At 45.9% G+C, this 20,721-nt stretch overlaps 1 protein-coding gene across 3 annotated transcripts in view; it reads left to right on the plus strand.

Moving 5' to 3' along the window:
• Nucleotides 1–20,721, plus strand: part of TTF2 (transcription termination factor 2) — a 61,194-nt gene that overhangs the window by 32,292 nt on the left and 8,181 nt on the right. The window contains exons 8-21 of one of the 3 annotated variants that reach the window (XM_019527357.1): nt 3,485–3,642; nt 4,212–4,293; nt 4,613–4,729; nt 5,884–6,034; nt 6,672–6,777; nt 9,151–9,341; nt 10,375–10,528; nt 12,696–12,787; nt 15,892–15,974; nt 16,744–16,871; nt 17,120–17,290; nt 17,774–17,832; nt 19,517–19,670; nt 19,899–20,116. In XM_019527357.1, coding sequence (XP_019382902.1) covers nt 3,485–3,642; nt 4,212–4,293; nt 4,613–4,729; nt 5,884–6,034; nt 6,672–6,777; nt 9,151–9,341; nt 10,375–10,528; nt 12,696–12,787; nt 15,892–15,974; nt 16,744–16,871; nt 17,120–17,290; nt 17,774–17,832; nt 19,517–19,670; nt 19,899–19,955 — 1,703 coding nt within the window. In that variant the 3' untranslated portion in view covers nt 19,956–20,116. Of the gene's footprint in view, nt 1–3,484; nt 3,643–4,211; nt 4,294–4,612; nt 4,730–5,883; nt 6,035–6,671; nt 6,778–9,150; nt 9,342–10,374; nt 10,529–12,695; nt 12,788–15,891; nt 15,975–16,743; nt 16,872–17,119; nt 17,291–17,773; nt 17,833–19,516; nt 19,671–19,898; nt 20,117–20,721 lie in introns of those variants that run through there. The other 2 variants (XM_019527355.1, XM_019527356.1) reach the window with 2 other exon arrangements.

Below are 20,721 nucleotides of genomic sequence, written 5' to 3' on the forward strand. Positions count from 1 at the left end.
ATTAATATAAGTTGGGGTTTTTTTTTCCAAATACAGAAGCTGGAAGCCAGCTAGAAAATTGGTGGGACCATTAGGTGAACAGGGTGTATAAAACATGTATTCAGGGATGACAAGACCATAGTTGAGAAACTAAATTCATTCTTTGTATCAGTGTTTACCACAGAACACTGGGAAAATTTCCATGCCAGATCAGTTCTTTCTAGTAGATGGGTCTGAAGACTTGGACCGCACTGATATGACAAGAAAGGAAGTTTTAAAACAAACTAATAAACTAAATACTTATAAGTCAGCAGGGCCAGGTGGCATTCACCTCAAAGTTCTGAAGGAGCTTACAAGTGAAATTGCAGAACTGCCACTAATACAGTGTAACCTATTGTTAAAAACAGCCTCTGTGCCAGAGTACTGGTGGGTTGTGAATATAATTCCCATCTTCACAAAAGGCTCCAGAGGTGATCTTGCAAACTACAGACCAGTGAGTCTCTCATCCATCCCTGGCAAGTTGGTAGAATCTATAATAAAGAATAAAATCAGCAGTCATGTGAACAAATATGGTCTGCTGGGGAAGAGCCAACAGTTTTTGTAAAGGGAAGTTCTGCATTCTTTAAGAGTGTTAACAAGCACCTGGAGAAGTGGGATCTAGTTGACAGTAATATATATTTGGACTTTCAAAAAGCTTTTGACAAGTTTCTTCACCAGAGACTTAAAAAAACTGCATTGCAACAGGATTGGAGGGGAGTTCTTTCTTGGCCTGAAATCTGGTTACAAGCATAGGACTAAATGGTCACTTTTCAAGATGGAAGGTAGTCAAACATGGGGGGCCAGCAGGGCTCTGTGCTAGGCCCTATTTTGTTCAACATTTTCATCAATGATCTGGAAATGGGGGTGCACAGTGAAATCTCCATGCACATGGCCCAGGCAGCCCGAGAGCAGCAGGGCTGTGCAGAGAAGCTGCTCACTAGTGCAAGCTGTGCAGTGCCCTGGCAACGCACCTCCTGCACGCAGGGCTGCTTTGTGGGGTGCAACCCTGTGCCACTGCCCTCACTGCAGCCCTGCACACAAAAGGCACGTTGCCAGGGCAGCAGGGAACTCCCAGCAGCAAGCAGCTTCTCCTTGTGACCCCGGTGTGCTGTGCCACACCGGGTCCTGCCATCCAGGCTGCAGGGGCTCCAGGGGAGGGCAGCAGGACGGAAGCCTGCACCCACAGCCTGTGCTTGCTTTGTGCACAGAGCTGGGGGACATGGGTCCTGCCACCCCCCTTGGGAGTGCGTGCTGCAGTGGGGAGCCAGCCCCACCTCCCAGACGAGCCACCTGGAGCCCCGTCCCGCTCCTTCCTGGGGCCCTGCAGCCATGTGTTGCGGCCCTAGGCCCCAAGTCTTACACCCCACCCCCAACTAGGCAGCAGCCCCCTGTCTCTCTGTCCTCCTGCTCCCTCCCAGCTCCCTGCAGGCTGGAACTGTGCCAGCCTGCAGGGAACTCACTGCAAAAGTAGAAAATCCTCAGGTTTCTCTGGTAAAACAAGAAATCCGTGTTTGCCTCTGGCAAAAGGTAAAATCCACTGTTTACCATTTTTCTGTGGGAAATGGAAAACCCAGATTCCTGGTTATGACTCAGGAAAGAGACCTTGGAGTCATTTTAGATAGTTCTCTAAAAAAGCATTTGGTTGCCACTGCACACTGAGCTAAAGAGCCAATAAAATGCTGGGCATCATTAAGAATAGAATAGAAAACAAAACATGGAACGTCATCATGCTGTTATACAAATCTATGGTGCACCCACATCTTGAATACTTCGTGACATTCTGGTCCTCGCATCTCCAAAAGGATGTAGTAGAGCTAGAAAAGGTACAGAGAAGGCCACCAAAATAAACTGGGGCATGGAACTGTTGCCATACCAGGAGAAACTAAAAAGGCTATGACTTATCAGTTTGAAAAGAAGGCTAAGGTGGGATATGATAGAGAACTATAAAATCATGAGGAGTGTGGACTGAGTAAACAGGGAAGTGTTGTTTACCAGGACCCAGAATACTAGAACTAGGGGCCACTTGCTGAAATGAGTAGGTGACAGGTTTAAAACTAAAAATTTTTATGCAACATGTAGTTTACTTAGGGAATTCATTACCCTAGGAGGTGGTGGAGGCAGATGGCATGAACGGGTTCAAAAAGAGACTGAAAATAAATTCATGCATGATAGATCTATTAGTGACTATTGAACAGAATGGGTTAGAGATGCCAGAGAAAGCATCCCAAACCAAAAATTGTGGATGCCAAGGAGGGTATTGAATAAGGGATAGATGGTTCAATCCCTTCTCTCTAGCTTCCTTTTCTGCCACTGTTGGAGACCAGAATACTGGGCTAGATGGACCAGTGGTATGACACAGTTATGTTAAGTTTTAGCCTTGCATAAAAGCAAATACATTCTAAAGAGGAAGGCTTTCTATGGGGAAATTCAGACTTCCAGGCAGAAAACAGTGATCTAGAGCAGGGGAGTTGCATATGGCCAACAGAGGTGGGTCATCCAGCCTGTGGTGCTTTGCTTGGACTGGACAATCCGCCTCTGGCCTGTGGGGCTTCTCACCATGGCAGGCACAGCTGCTGTGTCAGTGTGGCCAGCCTCCCTGCAGCTTTGTTTAGCTGCCACCAAACTTCTGAGTTTCAGTTGCTATTTGGAACACACATCAGCAGTGGTGTTAAGCAGTGACACCCTTAAACTCCACATGCCGGCCCTGCCAACACAGTGACTCTGGCAGCCCCAGCAAGAAGCCCTGTGGGCCAAATGTGGAGGTGTGTTGTCTGGCCCATGAGAAGCCCAATGCAAATGTTTGATGCCCTTAATCTCGGGAGCTCATGTGCTCCCCTGTGACACTGGATAGAATAGTAAAGATGGAGGTGGGTGGGGAATGGTTTGCAGGTATTTAGGAGGTAGTTGTTTGGAAAAAGTTGTCTTGAAATCCTTCTTGCCTTAGGGAGAATCCTGGTCTCCAGCAGGAAGCCCAGCTCTAGAAACACTGAGAAGACTCTGAAGGATTGTGTTACGATGGGTTTTATTTACCTTCCTGATTTCTTTGTAGTAAAGATGATTTTAGTCATTAATTTCAGGCTTACTTCTTTCTTACAAACCAAGTTTAAGATCTCTGGGGCTAGCAAAGTTTCCGCTCATTGGAGCTGCAAAATCTGGTCTGAGATTGGTGAGAAGTGACTTTAGGGGCAGATTCTTGTAGACAAGGAGCAGAGCAGCAAGAAGAAAGCTGGGGTTCTGGGCACACTCCAACAGTGGTTTGTCACAGTATATTTGATCAGCTGTGCCAACTGTGAAACAACCAGCCCCACGTTGCCCAGAGGGGTTGTTTGGTGTGACCAGCTATACAAACTCGTGTTTCTTACCACATTGCACTGCTTCTCTTGGTGTCTGCATGCACTCATTCCCTAAGCCTGTTTGCACCAAGTAGTTCTGTAAACATTATTCACTGACTGATGCTTTTTATTAGTGAATTCCAGTATGCAAAACCTGTATGGGGGCAGAATGACTGAAGATCGGATCAGGACTGTGCGTAATGCCACAAGTGATGCCATTGACCATCTGTATAAATCTCTGGAATCTTGCCCCACAGAGGAGACAGTTGCTGCAGATCCATCTGGGCTAAGGGTGAGTAGGCCAGAAGTGAAAGCACTGCTCAGCCGAGCTTTCAGTGTTTCTTGGGATCACTACTATGGAACATAATCCCAATGATGATGATACTAAAAGATGGGTGATATTTGCATGTTGCCATTTCCTAGACAAATGTCCTGCTGTACAGTAGGCCCAGTTTCATTTAAGTCAAGACAAACACCAGTTTAAGACAGAATTAGGAATAGGTTCCAAATTGCGCAGAAATTCACGTGGTGCCTAGTAAGCACATGTCTAGATAGTTGAATAAGCTGTTGAAACAAGTGATGTTGGGCTCGTAAAAGACTTACTGAATTTTTCTGCAATTGTGTGGCATTTAATTTTTTTTCCCACATTGCAAGTGTGCGTATGAAGCTTTACTGCAATTTGGTTTGTTTCGTAGCAGTTGCAGTCTCTCGCTGTAGCAAAAAGGCAGATTCTGCAGATGTGGGTGTTAATTTTGGAAGAGAACGGAGAGGCAGGTGCTGAGCAGACAGTTGTAGTTTGACCATGAGAACAGGTCATGTCCAACTCAGCATGTCTCTGAATGGCATTTATTTTACCTCTAGGTCTCATTGCTGGTGCATCAGAAGCAGGCCCTGGCATGGTTACTCTGGAGGGAGAGCCAGCAACCATGTGGAGGAATTCTGGGTAAGCATGGTATTGATGTAGTGTGTCCTTCCAGGGGGAATTAATATTGTCAAAAACCTGCACGACACTGTGGTGGCAATGGTGATGCCCATTTGTAGTCAGAATCCATCCCCTGGCAAACGCTGTTTTCTTTCATTCCTAAGGAAATATAATAGCTACCCCGTGACCCAAGTCACTGGTTGAGGTACTAAGTCCTTTCAAGATTAGCAAGTATCCTAATTTGTTACATATGAGGTGGGAGGGCCTCAGCATGCATTTGAGCTATGTAGACTCATTCCATGAGATGGTCTTGATTCTTCTATTTTTTTTCTCTTTTCAGCAGATGACATGGGCTTGGGGAAGACCCTAACAATGATTGCACTCATTCTGACCCAGAAAAATCAAGCAAAGGGGGAAGGAAAGGAGAAGAAATTAGAAATGTGGCTGTCTAGACATGGTATAGAACATCTTTGCTGTAACGCAGTTCCATCTTCTCAAGGTTGTGTGCTGACAGAAGTGGTCTTTGTATCAACAGTGGGCTTAATGTGGTATGTGGATGGCCAAGGGCTGTTCCACAGAAGTCCACAATATGGCAGCTCCAAACTTGGCTCAAAAGACAGACCTGTAGAAAGCATGTTGTGAAACCATAGTGCTCCACTCAGAGTAGAGACATGGATGTTGGGATTTATAGGTACCATCTAGTTAGGATATCAACAGATTACAGCAAGTAAAAGAAAGCTTGGGCAGAAAACACTTTCCCAAGTAAACACTTTGTCTCTGACCCAATAATGCAACAACCGGGCTTCAACCTTCCACAGAGCATTTGAACAACCCTTAATCGGATGCGCACTGGACATGGCCAGTATGGCCTCCTGATATACAAGTGGCCTCTCAAAACCTTGCCTGGCTGTGACTGTGGAAACCCTGACCAAACCATGGAGCACATAATAACATCCTGCCCCAGATACAAGTTTGAGGGCAACATCCTGGAGTTAGACTCACTTTCCACCAAGGCATTAATCTGGTTGGGGAATTTGGAATTAAAACTGTGATGATAGCTCTTGCTCCTAAAGCCATACGAAAGAAAGAAAACAAGTTAAGAAGGTAGTGACTTACCACATGTTGAATGCCCTGTGGTAACTATGTGTACCTGTGCTTAATCCTTGGTAAATGACAGCTAAACTGCAGTAACTTAGGTGTTGGTAATTGATATAGAAATTCATGATCATAAAGCACTTTTAATGTGAAACACTGAAAGACCAACATTTTCAGCTATTGATTTTATTGGAAAGATGTTGTACACAAACTTCTTGTTACAACTAAACAGCAGCCAAGATTGTCGAGCACAATCAAAATAAGCTGATGTTTTACATCATTTTTTATGGAGGAGTTGTGCTTTTAGTATTCATACAGGCTCTCTCCAGAAAATGTACAACCCCAGGAGTACATTAAAATTCTGGAATGCTGGAAAACACAAATCTGTTTTGCAGACTTGTGCCAGTAGGAACAACAGGCCTACTTTAGCAGGGTTGCAGCAACTGGGTAGGGACTTCCACCGCTTACTGTACTCATGCTGCTGATTCATTTCCTCTTCTGATCTTTCTGTTTAAGATTCCCCTGTTGTGCTCTCCCATGGCACTTTAATCATTTGTCCTGCATCCCTGCTCCACCACTGGAAAAAGGAGATTGAGAGGCATGTGACCAGTGGCAAACTGAGGATCTATCTATACCACGGACCTAACCGAAGCAAAGATATAGCAGTGTAAGTACAAAGCCATGACTGTTCTGCAACAGAAGCAGCATGTTTCTGCTGAGTAGCAGGAGGCTCTTTGTGTCGGAGTAGAAAAGGAGCTTGGCTCTAGCTCACATGTTGGTGCTCCTGCATCTTAAGGCATGTGATACAATCTCACCCTCATCTCTTGTTGGCAATGGCAGTCAGTAGTGGCTGACATCCTCACTTATGCTGACAACAGCTCAGTCATTAGAGTGGAAGGCTCCAAACAGTTTCCAGCTCTGTTGAAGAAAAGTGATCTTAAGTTTAAGCGGGGGGCCTTGGAGTTGAGGGATCTGGGTTTTCTATCACTGACTTGCCATGTTATCTGCCTCTTCCTCCATTTCTCTGCTTTCCTTATGTCTGCAATGAGGATAATTCTTGCCTGTTTCAGTGGGCTGTTATGCCAATCTCTATTTGTAAAGCACTAGAGCTCCACAGATATCATACACCTTTCTGCTGCCCTCTATTTCATTACTTATTTTTGGGTCTGCTGGAGTTTAGTGGTCGGTAGCAAATGTACCAGCTCTTGCCTAACTGCCCCAACTTATAAATTCTCAAGTGCTGGTTCTGTCTGTTGTACAAAGCAGGTTCTCCACCCTCATCAGTTTCTCTGCTTTTTGTGCAGACTATCCAAATATGACATTGTTGTCACCACGTACAGCCTTGTCTCCAAGGAAGTGCCCACAAAAAAGGAAGAGGGAGAGGTCCCTGCAGAGGACCACAGCGTGGAGGTAAGAAGCATGCATTTGGGGTGGGGACTGCTTTCTAGTGGGGAGGGGGGAATCCTAGAAGTAATGTAACCCATCTGTAACAGGGTGCAGCCTTGCAGCCTGGAGCAATTAGCCAGCCGGTAACCAGCCGCGTGCCTAAAGGGATGCAGCCAGCTCAGTCAGATAGTAAGAGGGGAAGTTGACTGGTTGACCTGAAAATAAAAGGGGACAGGGAGAGGATCTTGAGGGGGAATTGTTTGCCTGGAGAAACAGGTCTGTCCGAGGAAGAGAGCACGGGGTGAGAACTAACCCATGCTTGTGGGTGTTCATTGTGGACTGTTTATATTCTCTGTTGTGCTCTGTGGTGTGGATTAATCCAAGGCTTGAAGCTTATATTGGATTGTTTGTATTTTCTCCTGTGCTCTGTGGTGCAGAAAAACCCAGGGTGGTATCACTGGTGTTGTGAAGCCCAGAGAGAGATTGTGGCTGGGACCAGATAAGGAGAGTTAGTTTGAGGGTTCAAGGACTGATTTGAGTCTGGCAGGCTAGCCAGGTGACCCACTACACCAGCATTTCTCAACCCATGGATTGCGACCCAAACATGGATCGTAAGATTATATGAAAGGATCACGAACAAACTTTTTAAAAATGGAGTCTCCTATTAAAGGAGAAAAACATGGGAAACTGCATCTTTTCCCTTACAGACTGTCAGAGTTCTAGCCTGCAAGGGGCTGCTTGGGGACCTCCATGCCCCCCACCCCCATGCCCACACACACCCCACCCTGCCCTACATACCCACCTCCTGTCCCATCCACTTGGGGCCTGAGGGCAGGGGCACTGGGTCAGAACTGGCCATCAGTGTTTACAAATGGGTTCTGATACAAAAAAGGTTGAAAACCACTGCGCTACACCATTCTTGTTACAGGAGAGAGAAAATTATTGTTCCTTTTCAGTCCCCTGTGGTTATTTTTAGAGATTTATTCAAACAGGAGAAGCTGAGCAAGAGAGAGTGTACAGTCAAATGTTACAAGAGTCTGAAGCATTTCTTTTAGCCATAGTAGATCTGTAATTTTCACACACCACTGCAACTAAGTTGAGTTGTCCTTTTAAAATAAGAAGCAGCATGCACAAGCAGTAGAATCTCCTCTTTGTTTCCTTTACCCACCCAGGCAGCTTGTGTGCTGTTAAAATATGAATCTCTGTAGCTTTGAATCTTCCTAAACTCTGACACTGGGACCATTTAAATGCTGTTTCCCAAAAAAGGATGGAGCAGCATCCATGCCAGAGTGAAAGCCAGTGCAACTTTTAGTTGACCATATAGCACAGATCAGGGGTGGCCAAAGCACAGCATGCATGCCACAAGTGGCATGAGCATCTGTTGCATTATTAAGCTCCAGGTGCTTAATAATGAGAGGCACTGGAATGGAAGCAGGGAACTGGAGTCCCTGGCTGCATGGAGTAGAGCAGGGGCAGGACACTGTGGCAAGAGGAAGTATTGGGTGTCACTGCCAACAGCCAGGTTAGTCCTTCCTAGGATCTGAAGTTGCTGCAGAATTCAAGGCGTTGGATCCCTGCTTGCCAGATAAAACTGCACTGGTTGTGGGGCCAGGGAAGGGTTAACAGGGTTAACTATTTTAGCTCTTGGTGGTGACATGTCTCTTGCCTCAGCATCCTGCCTCCACCCCAGTCTGAACAGTTGGAGGCTTAACCTCCCCCCTCCCCTTCCTGGAATCCCAGGAACCTAGGGAGACAAGGATTAGAGGGATACTTGGGGAGAGGTAGGGCTTAATTTGGGATACATCTGCCAAAAATGTTGGCCCCACTGGTATAGACAGAAGTGCATCTTGGCTCCCTGGGTGTGCCTGCATATTGTAATTTTATCCCTTATTTGTGTACAAGGGGCCTACTTATGGTTTTAGCAACACCTGGTCCTGGTGTTACGCAAGTGTATTGTGTCCATGTTTAAAGTGGTTAGATTAGTCCTTTTAGCCGTGCATTACATGAATCCCATTATCACAACCAGGCAAAACTCTGCTTACTTGACATCAATATTTGTCATGCAGAACATTAAAATAGGATCCCTAAGAATAACAAAAAATATGAATTTTAAAGGGCAGGCACATGTGTGTTTAATCTCTGGGCTGGTAAAATTTCTGGACAGTTTTGCAGGGCTGCTATGTTGAAGTAACAAGTGTTCCCAATAAAGCAAAGAGAAGAGACCCAAAATAGAAGTGACATGGAAGCTAGGGACCCACACGGAAATTTCTGGGGCTTCCAAACAAGGAAAGACTTCCTTCTAAAAATACTTAGTGACTCATGGCTTTCCAGGATGTTTGCTTTTCCCAATCATGGCCTTACCCTGGTTTATAAATCTGTGTCTGCTTTCTTATCCAGGATACATCATCTCCCTGTTCCTCTCTGCTCCGCATTACCTGGGCTCGGATTATACTGGATGAGGCCCACAATATTAAGAACCCCAAAGCGCAGACCTCTTTAGCTTTGTGCAGGCTGAGAGCTAATGCAAGATGGGCTGTCACCGGAACACCAATCCAGAACAATCTGCTGGATGTGTACTCACTGCTGAGGTGAGCTGACCCATTGCGGGGCAAAAAAATGTGCTCTTGGTATCTTGAGCACTGTGTCAGCATCCTCTATCTATCTTAAACCTTGGGACCTCATGTAAAGTAATTTTGGTATCTCTATCCAGCAATTCTTCAGCAATCCAATATAACCCAACCTACAGAAGTGTGGCCTTCTCATAGGGACAAGTTCTGGTTAGGCCAATAGTTATCTCAGTTCTTCCAGTTCTTGACATTAGTTTCTCAGCTGCAGTAGACGTCTACAAGTCTATAATGTCTCTGCACTCTGGGCCCTTGACTTACCACTTGTAGCTATTCTGTTTTCATAAGGTTGAGAGGAGGGTACATCCGCTCCGTATATCTTAGCTGCGTTGAACTGTCCGTGGCACAGAGCTTAATGAATACATCTGTTCACTTTACAGTCATTATTTCTCTCCTGTGGAATTGTTAGGACTTAGTTAGGAATAAGAATTTTATTCATGTTACAGTGGCTTCCCACAAGTGGGTTTATAAACATAAATAGGCTCCCCCTCCCCCTCCTCCTACCCTTACCCCTTCCTTTCTCATTTTGGTTTGTTTTAGCATGATTAAAAAATCTGATTTCATTCCTGCTTTACCTTCAAGTTCCAGAAAGAACTCCCCATTCCCTGATTACCTAAATTTGAGGTGACTAGGTGCTTTTTGAGATATAGGAGTAGGATCATTAAGATGTATTGCCTTTTGGCAAATGTTGATGGTTTTTGTCTGACCATATATTAAAGCTGTTCATAAACGTAGCAGTAAAGATGAACTTGAGAACGAAGTGAAGTGCCTGTAGTGCCACAGGGAGTAAGATCTGCAGTTTATATTTTAGTATACAGAGATGTGCTATTACTTCTGTGGTCTCTTGTTCTGAGGGACTTTCCTCTTAATAGATTATAAGGTTGGACTGGAAATCTGGTTTTGGATGGAAAGAAGGAATCCAGTTCAGTTCTGATCTTCTCCAACTTCCCTGCAGTTGGTATTGACTAGGTTTTCCTCAACTTCCCTTTGCCTGCAGGTTCCTGCGTTGCTCTCCCTTCGATGAATTCAAGGTGTGGAAGTACCAAGTAGATAACAGTACAGTGAAAGGAGGAGAGAGACTGAGTATCTTAACCAGGAACCTCTTATTGCGGCGAACTAAAGACCAGCTAGACTCAACTGGCAAACCCCTGGTAATACTTGCTTTCTTTCTGCTCCACAGCATTTGGAAAAAGGGAACTATCCAAATATGCCAGTGTCCTCCCTGCAGCAGTCAGATGATAGTTTTCTTCCTATAGAGGCTTGTCATAAATATAATTGGGTTTCTCTCTGTTCTGTAGTCCAGGAAGCAAAATTAAGGTTTCTTTTTTTTTCCTCTTGTTAGTAGGCTTGTTTTCTTGTCAGGGGAAAGCTATCCAGTTTCCTGAGCTGGAACATGCAGCTGAACTTGATTAGAAAAGCAATACCGAATGTCTTCAAGGGAGAGAAGACAAAATGTGAATTAACTCCATTTGTATATCCCTTTAATGGGGACTTCAGAACAGTGAATGTGGATACATTGAGAACAGAAATCATTGCATGCACCATCTTTTTATCCAGGCTTGCGTGCGTATTAGGTTTTTAACAGTGCAGCACCAAAGACAGTTTTATAAGCAAACATAAAACTGTAGAGCGCGATCCATTTTGTTTAGTAAATGATAGATTAACACAGTATTCAGCACCCTTTCATAAACAGAGGCACATACCACTGCTGTGTGAATAGCTTATAGTTTGCAGTAGTTGAGTGGAGAACTCGGTAGCGGCTTTTTTCAACACAAGAAATCAATGCCATGTGGTTGAGAGGCAGGGTCTAATATTAGTTGTCTGTTCGCCTTTTTTTCTAACAGTTGCTGTCATTTCGTCTTTGCCTAGGTGTTAGCCAGGCAGAGCTTAACAGCTGTCTAGTCAGGTAGTCTGTGTCATAGTTTCTTTAGGATGTTTAAGCCTCCCAGAAAAAAGAACCATCTCCTGGACCTGTGTGATGCTGTGTTAACTCTTGGAACCAAATGTGGTACTGTCCTGTCATTGGGAAGCACTTTGTTTTGAACTGCAGAGCTGAGGGAGAAACCAGTCTCAAGTTTAGATAAAGAAAACTATCAAATGTCATATTTCTTTCAGTGTGAGATATAACAAATGAGACCTTTTTAGCTCCCCATGTTGCCAACTCTTGGCTGTCCTTGAGAGTCTTAAGTTTGTCAGTGTTTTTTCTTTAAGCCCTTCCTTCTGTTATTGCACAAGCTTCAGCTTTCCTTTCCTTTTTTTTTTAAGTAAGTTTCCAGCCTTCATGAACATAGTAAAAAGCTTGAAAAATATGCATTGTTTACCCTAGAGACAAAAAAATGCTCCAACTTTATTTTGCTTGGTCTTAATTTCACAATTTGGAGACCTAGGACTCGTTGTTGTTTTTTTTTTTCTTCTTTTGAACATTGCTATTGCCAGTGCTGAGTGTTCACTCTTAAACTGGCTATGTCTTAAATGGAGAACACCAGAGAAGTGGGAATTGGAAAGGATAAGCTGCAGGAGCCTGGTGTGCAGGTTGCATAGACTGTCCAAACATGGAGTTAGGCTTGACTTGGCTTGGTGCCTGAAACAAGAAACACTTGGTGATCTTTAGCATGGCTTTCTAGCAAGTCATAAATACTTGCTCTGGCAGTTGGATCTGTAGGGAAGGGGTTAGTGATGTACATTTGGGCCACAGGGGTATCTGCCTAATAATGTTGATTATGGCCACTGAAACTTGAATACAGCACATGCCTCCCAGGTGCGGGGTAAGAGGGTAGATGCCCAAACGGACCCTCTCTCTGTCAGCTTTGCTTATTCTTTGTTATGGCCAGAGAGAGAAGGCCCAAGGGCAGCAGGAAACACCTTCCACATGGTTTGGCTGCCTTAAACTTTTGTGATTTTCTTTTTTAAGATTAAATCGGTCAAGAAATTTGCCCCAATCCTAACAGTCTTGACCATTTTTAAAATACAGGGCAGTCCTTCCAGGCTGCCACCTTGATTTTCTGCCCTGAGTCTTGAACAATGTGAGGAGGTGGCTTGGGAAACTCCAACACCTTGAAATCTCTTAGGCCTCCAACCTAAAACAGCAGCATGAAGGATTTCCTTCCTTGAGAGGGCACTAAGCATATTGGTCCTGCCCAGGACTCCTAAATCATCAGGTAGGGGGACCAAGAGTCAGGCATGCTGTGTGCTGTCTGCAGCAATAGAGTATTGCACACTGCTTGGTTGATGTAGGGGCTGACAAAGCTTCTGGGGTCTCCTTTTTAAATTCTTCATACTGTATATGGCTGGCTGACTGTGTGTGTTCTTTTGTTCTAGGTATCTCTGCCTCAGCGCCATGCTCAGCTGCACCAGTTAAAACTCTCTGAAGATGAGCAGTCTGTGTACAATGTGCTTTTTGCAAGATCGAGGTATGAGAGTGGTAGACGGAGAACACTCCCATCCTTTCACAGCAAAATTAAAACAACAGCTAGGAATCTGCTTATGCTAAATATGGGCCATTTTTTGACAAATTCTGCTTTCTCAATAGTTTTTTCTCCTCTCTGGCTCAGTCTGCTGTACCTTTTGGAATCCTTGCTATTGCACTCCCATCAGTGTTTTCACAGGCAAGAGCATGATCACTAGTGTGAATGAGCAACAGATGTATTTTACTTCCATTTTGTCTACATATTTAGCAGTAAAAACTTTGCCCTTTTTCAACATTCTCAAGGGTCATAATGGCAACAATGGGTGATTTTCTAGAAATAGTCTGATGAAGACTATGATTCTTGGATTGCCACAGCTCTTCTAGTAATATCCCACTCTTGCTCACTCAGCTCAACCCATCTCGGATCTCTGCTTATGCTCTGGCTGTTTTCTGTTTTTTGTTCTCGTTTGTAGGACAACAGCCATGTGAGACTCCTTCACCAGCCTCCAAAGAATTTGTTTCTTAAAAAGCTATTTCTTCTCCCTTCACAGTGTTTATCTCCATTATTGCTCTTCCTCTGCTGGGCTGTTGCTTACAAAAGCTGTACACGTTTACCTTTTTAAATCTTTATTCAGTCAGTCCCTTTAACTCCTGAAGTGGCTTTGCTTCTGGGCATGTAATGCTCACATTAATTTGCATCAGCACTCCACAGAACAGAAAGTATCTCCTTTCTGAGGACTCTGCGTATGCAACCCAAAACTTCACTGGCATTTTGGTCATGGTGTACTGCACACCCATGTCTGACTTGTTCCCTTGTCACTTTAAGCATCATTGTTATCCAGTCCTTCCCTCTGAGTATCTTTCTCCAGACACTCACTTGAATTTTGCCCAGGATATTATCAGGCCTCAGGCTCCTGCTGAAGCCAGGCTATTTTTATCATTCAGTTTCTCCCCCTATACCAATGTTGGGCAATTTTGTGGGTGGGGGGCCACTTAAAGAGTTCTGGTGAGCTGTCGTGGGCCACATGGGTAGCCCCACCCCTTGACAGGTGCCCTGCCCCTGGTTACCATCTTGGGACCAGAAGTCCCACCCCCACCAACCCCTGACCTTTGACACTGGAAGTCCCCCCCCTTTGCCCCCACATTCCCTGAAATACTCCTTTGTGGGGTGGGGGGTTGGCATCTTAGAACCAGAAAGAAACCAAATCATACACTTAAAAGTCAAACATTAGAACACACTTTAATTTTATTGCAAAAAATATTTTTGTCATGATTTGTGTTTGCATAGTGTATATAGAGCGGATTGCATAATTATTCTATATATACAAAAGCCTTTGTCTGTAATGCTTTATTCGCACTCTGATTGGCTGTCTTGGCAGCCAAAGTGCAAATACAGCATTATGTAAAGCAGGAGGCAGAGTGCCACCATGACGGCAGGGGGTGGGGAATGGGGTCAGGGCTGCTGTGGTGCAGGGGGGACAAGGGGAGCAGCCCTGAACCCAAACCACTGGGGAGAACGGGGTTGGGCCTGAAGCAACAGGGGAAGGGAAGCGGTCAGGCCCAAAATGGGGGGGGAGGGGGGGGGCGCGCGCTCAGGGCCAGGCAGTGGTGACAGAGTAGATAGGCCGGTGGTGACGATGGAGCTGACCGAGGAGGGACAGGGCCAGCAGACGGAGAGGGGGGACCGCCTGGCCCCAGCCCTGAAGCAGCTGGGGGGAGAGGAGGAACGGGTCTGGCCCCAAAGGTGGGGGTGGGGCAGGGCCGGACGCAGAATCTGCTGCCACCCTCCCCGCCCCCCCTGCCCCATCATTGGCAATTGGCTAGTTCAAAAATAAATTCTTAGCTTTGTATGGTGTGTGTATGGTGGGGTGTGGAGGGGTTGTGGGGAGATTGTGAGAGGGTGTGACTGTGTATGTTGCAGAGCATAGGGTATGTTGAGGGGTTGTGGAGGCAGGGTGTGGGTTTGTGTGGTGTGTGGGGGGGGTGTAGAGATCTGCACCCCCCTCCCCCATTCCCCCCATGGCATAGCAGCAGCAGGTGAGGGTGCTCAGGGCTCTGGTGCCCAGCGGACCATGGCTCCAGCCAGCACTGCACATTGCCCTGAGGAGCACAGCGGGCAGTTTGTATCATTGGTGCTGGGAAGCCCCAGGCGCTGGAGCCAGCTGCCTTCCCCACCCCCCAGGGGAAGGCACCTGGGGCTTCCCTCCCATGCTGCGTGTGCCAGGGAGGGAAGTGCAGGGAGTGCCAGTGATACAGACTGCCCGACAGTGCTCCTCAATGTGATGTGCAGTGCTGGCCAAAGTTGTGCCCCACTTGGGACCTGCACTGGGCACGAGCGCCCTGAGAGCCCCCACCTGCTGCTGCCTCTGCCACCACCTGCTAGGGCTGCATACCATAGGGGGAGTGTGTGGGGATCCCCACATCCCCCACCCTCCCTCACATACACCTGCTGCCCACCTGAGCTCTGTGCTACCACTGCCCCCTAGGCATGGGCTCCACGTTGCTGCCAGTCACACGCTCTGCGCTTCTGCCTAGCTGCAGCCCCACCCCTGCCACTTCCCTCCCTGCTGCCCAAAGCTAGCAGGAGACTGGGGAAGTAGAGCAGGCCCGTGGGGGATGCGGCAGCAGCAGCCCTGCCTGGAAGCTGTGTGCTGTCTGGGCCCGGCCCTTCTACCCATGGAGTGAGGCACAATAGGGTATGTTTGGGGGGGGGGACACAAGGGTGCCTCGCTCCCACCCTCATGGGTGGAAGGGCTGGGCAGGGTGCAATATATTTTTTGGGGGGGCCGGGATGAAAGTGCTAGGTGAGCCAGATCCAGCCCACAGGCTGTATTTTATCCGTCCCTGCCCTACGCTTTCTGTAATGGACCTCTTTGCCATCCTTATATTTTCAGATGAATTTGATTTCCTGTGATACTAAGAATCTGCCATAAAGAAATTCCCAAAGTAATGTAATTAACTAGTAGCCTACTAGTTTGTTTGGAGTGAAGCTCAAGTTTTAGTAGTGTATGGGCAAGTTTTTATCCACTTATCTGTTTAGATTGCAACTGGTACCCCTGGCTTGTCTCTAGCTTCTCCCTGCTGTTTCCTTTTCCATTGTTTTGCCAGGTCTACACTGCAGTCTTACTTAAAGAGACAAGAGCAGAAGAGTCAAGCCAAAGAATACCCTGGTGGTAACCCCTTTGATAAAGGTTAGACTAGAGACTGTTCCATGGAAATCCCTACAGGGGAGTGTGTTTAAAGTGATCAGGAAGCTCTGTTTTAAAATTAACAGGAAGTGCCCAACTGAGGAGGGAGTCCCAGGACTCTTCAGTCCTTTCCAAGCACCCAAAGATGCTTCCTCAAACGGTACCATTCCTGCTGCCCAAGAGGGCTGCTGTAGAATCAGCAGAGCTTTGGTTTCATGCATGACACAGGAGCTGAAAGCACTGTTGTGTGTGCAGAACATGTTTTTGCTTCCCTTTAAGGAACAGGGCACAGGATGCAGCCTTTTTATCCTTTTGTGGTGGGTAAGGAAGGAGGCGGCACAGTACAGGGTTTTAAGAAAGTACACGTGGGAAGAGTTAAATGGGCAACATTCTTGTTTGGTGGTTTGAACAAGACAGAGTCAAGATTCGAAGTTCTTTCCATGCTGACTCTGCATTCTTGGGATGGAAGCTGCCTCCTTCCATCTTTAGGCTTTAAATTCCTTCTCTGTTATTAATAAAAAAGGTGGGGGGGGGGGGAAGGTAACGTCTCCTTAGCAGGGGATTATGGGGATTACTGAGAGGTCCAGTGGAAATAGTGTTAGGATAAGCCCATGGACTCTCGTGGGATGCAGTGCCCTGTTCACCTGGGTTTAATGCTGTTCCCTTTGAGTTAGATGTTTGCACTCCTTTTACTTCTCATTGCCTCAGAGTGAAACTGCTGCTGCTCTGAGGTACTCCTGAGGTTTTCTTCCATTTCCTTCCCTCCTCTTAGCACAAGAATTTGGAGCTGGCCAAAAAGATGTCTCAGGAGGGGCCTCCCAGGTCTCTAGTACAGTCCATGTCTTGTCCATGTTGCTGAGACTCCGCCAATGCTGCTGCCATCTTTCCCTGCTAAAAATGGTAACAGTATGATCTTGTATGGTGATTAACGCAGTAGGTAGAATTAGAGGTTGGGGAAACACCAGATGCAGCCAGCATCCCTTTGTGCTGTCATCTTGTCAGATCTCCTAGCTAGGGAGTGTTTGGGTGGGTTGTAATGGAAACAACTTCTGAATGAAGGTATTTGCAACGGCACAAACCCCTTATGCAGCATCTGGCTGTCAGTCATCCTTACTGTGGTCTGTTTGCTTTAATTACTACATCTGCAGGCTCTGGATCAAGTTAACTTGAACAGCGACGGCATCTCCCTTTCCCTCGAAGAGCAACTCAGCGCTTTGACCTTGTGTGAACTCCAAAGCCCTGACTCCAAATCTACAGTCTACCTTAATGGCACAGCTTTCAATGTGGATCTTTTTGAAGTCACCAGACAGAGCACCAAGGTATTATTGCTGTGGTTCTGTCATCCTCTTGGATGTCCTAGATTTCAGCATTCTTACAGGTTTATTTTACATGCTAATACATTTCAGTAGCCTAACATTTGCAGTTGCCTACACAAGTAGGCAGTTGGATTGTGAAGGTTCATATACACTGCTTAGCCTATACTAGGGGTGCTGCACTCCTGACTCCACAGGTGGTAATTATAAGAGGGGTCTTGCAATAAAATCAACAGGATCTACTGTGCCAATACATTGTCAAGGCAGGTGCCAAACACTAGGTCTTCAGAGCAGGACAGAACTTCTCAATAGAGGAAGGGAGTTTGTTAAAATCTTAACCGAGTGGGAGAAAGGAAATGGCTGTAGCCTGATCCAATACAGGAAGTTCAACTCTTTAAGACTGGACTCACCGTCTCCTATTTTGGCAAATAGTAATAGAGCCCAGACTGGCATATAATGGCACAAGTGGGCTGATTTCTTTCCCTGCAGATATCTCATCTCCTGGCTGAACTGAAGGCCATCCAAAGTCATTCAGAATCCCAGAAAAGGTAAATATGCCAGCTTCTCTTTCTTGGGGAGGAGGGATGTGTTTTGAAATGGAGAAGAGAGAGAGAACTTGTTTAGGGTAAATATATAAGAAAATTCCTGGTCTAGTAAAATCCTCACCATATCATAGCACTTCATGTGCTTTGTGAAATGGTGGCTTAAGCCAGGAAGCCTGGAGTTCTGTTGGGCATAAAGACACTGCTGTGTTATGGAGGAGGGCAGCATCTCTTTGAAATAAAGTCAAATGCCAAAGAATGTACCTTGGTAGGAAAACAAGATATTGGTTCAGTCTAATCCCTAAAGGGTGCATAGAAATTGTTAAAAAAAAAAAAAAAAAGTGTTTTTTGGCTTTTGATTAGGTTATTATTGAAGGGGACTTTCATTACGTACTCTGTCTGGAAGCTGGGAACTGTTGGGGTTGGGGTTTTTTTTTGGTTTTTGGATAATTTAAATGCAAAATGCTTTGTAGTAGGATGACCATAATTGTTGGGCTGGAGATGTGGTGTACACTCTGACTCAGGGCTCTAGCCCCATCCTAGCACCTGCAGCCACTTCTTGGCTATACGTCTGTGGACCAGGTGGGTGCAGCTAGCCCCGGCCTCACAACCCCCTCCCAGGTTAGAGTAGGGCACAGCCAGGCTCTCCACTTGGAGGCTTCAATGCAGCTAGCCCAAGGGCGCACAGCACGGCTGCAGGTGCCAGGATGGAGCCATGAGTCAACATGGGACAAACGGAGCCCACACCCTGGTCCCAACCTGCAGCCCCAGCTCTGATGAGAAACACACTGCGCTCCCTAATGCGTCCCCACAGCTGTTCTGGCCCTGCCGCACATGCACATGCACCCTGTGGCTCCCAAATTCCCACCAATCTGGGACTTTTCCTTAAATTGTCTCCAACAGCTGGGACACTAAGGCAGCCTATAGAATCTGGGACTGTCCCAGCCAATCCAGGACATACGGTCACCCTGTTTGTAGGAGAAGGAAATTGATTCAAGAGATGATGCCCACATACTTTCTGTACTTGCAGATACACTGAGGGTAACTTCAGGCAAAGCTCAAGCTTCTAATAGGTCTGAAATCTCATTTGATTGACAGTAATTTGTTCTGTCGGTCCAGGCTCAAGACCCTGTTTCTAGCTTGGGGTGAGGCTTACTTGTGGGTGTTAGGCTCTGGAGTGATCTTCCGGAGATTAGTCAATCCCCGAGTCAGGGTATCTTTAGGATGCTCTTTGCAAAACCTTCCTTGTAAAAGCAACAACATAGCTCCCGACCAGGCCAGCCACAATGCAGCAAGAAATGAAAATCCTCCCCCAAGGAGAGTGTTGGTCCCAAAAAGGACAGAGATCCAAAGACTGGGCACTTTAGCTGTTGGTGTGAATTTATGTGGAAGGTGCTTGGACACTGAAGTGAATAAAATAAAATAGCAGTGAGAGTCTTAGACTTTATCTACCCTGAGTGGGTCAGTCGCACTGGCCTTGTCTAACAGATCTTAGCAGCAGACCCCCCCAAGGTGGGTCACAACACTTCTGTGTTAGTAAAAGACTTGTACATCCAGTTTTGTGTTTTTACCCTGTGGGGAGGGAGGAGGAGCCTTGTACCCTCAGCTTTTAAAGGTTGCAACCCTACAGTAAGAGAAGGGGTACAAAATTATCTAGTGCTTGTTTTGGACTCCTGGTTGTCTCTTTCAGTGTCATTGTGTCTCAGTGGACTAGCATGTTGAAAGTTGTGGCCATCCATCTTGAGTGTCTGGGGTTGAAGTACGTGACAATAGAGGGCTCTGTAAATCCTAAAGAGAGAATGGATATAGTGGAAGAGTTCAATACGAATCCCAAAGGGCCTCAGGTATGAAATGGAAATACACAATTTCCTCTCAACACAGCTGATAATAGCTAAGCTAGTTGACCCTCCTTGTGGCTGGATATTCAAGGCGAAAGTACACTTGGGGCATCAATATGGAGGTTAATGGTGGGTGGGTATAACTGTAAAAGGGAGAGTTCCATTACAGGAAATGGAAACTGTTCGAATCTGGACTCTGTTCAACGTAATGCTTCTGTTAATCCTCCACCTAAGGTTGCCTGTAGACGAGCAGGAATTGTTCCCAGCTCATCTCTTGCCTCTGCAGGTTAAGTATGTTTACACACACACAGCGTGGGGAGTTCTGGAGCCCTGCAATCTGTTCTTAAAGTGAACTTTACTGTATTAGAATTCACATCTCACCCCAAATCTCAGGACAGGCATGTGAAGTCAGTGGGAGATGGGAATTCATACTTCCTTTTTCTTTTTCTTTTTCTTTTCTTGTCTTTTTTTTTTTTTTTTTTTTTAAATGAGTTGACTGGTCACTGACACCTTCAGAGTAGCCCACGATTTGGGTCAAAAAGAAAAAAAATACTATCTACTATAATGGCCATTTTGGAGCTAACAGCAGGCTACCACTTTATCTATGACAAGGTCTAAAATCCCAGTGGAACTCTCCAGGCACCTGGGGAGTCTTGAGTACAGACTGAGGACATTCTCCTAGAACAGTTTTTATCTGAATGTTTTGTAGTAGTTACTGTAATTCAGACAGGACTCTTGGCTTTTCTGGAGAGTAGATCCATCTGGAAGGGACAAGTCCCAGAGTTAATCTAATGACATTTTAACTAGTTTTACTCCCTGGATGTTGTGGAAGAACTGCAGGCTGATAACCTCAGGGCAAAAGATATTAGACTTATTGCTGATAGAGGAATATTTAAAGGAAAGCAAAGCGCCATCTTCTTTAAAAGAGAAAACTGTTAGTCCCATGCTCAAGAAATCACCTCTTGATGTAGACAGTCCACCACCTGTTGCCCATGACTTCAGTGAAAGAAGTTACAGGAGTTATGACATCCCCTGTCTCATGGATCCTTGTTATCAA

This window comes from Gavialis gangeticus, unplaced genomic scaffold (assembly GCF_001723915.1).
Source record: "Gavialis gangeticus isolate Ggan-Ray unplaced genomic scaffold, GavGan_comp1, whole genome shotgun sequence".
Taxonomy (NCBI): domain Eukaryota; kingdom Metazoa; phylum Chordata; order Crocodylia; family Gavialidae; genus Gavialis; species Gavialis gangeticus.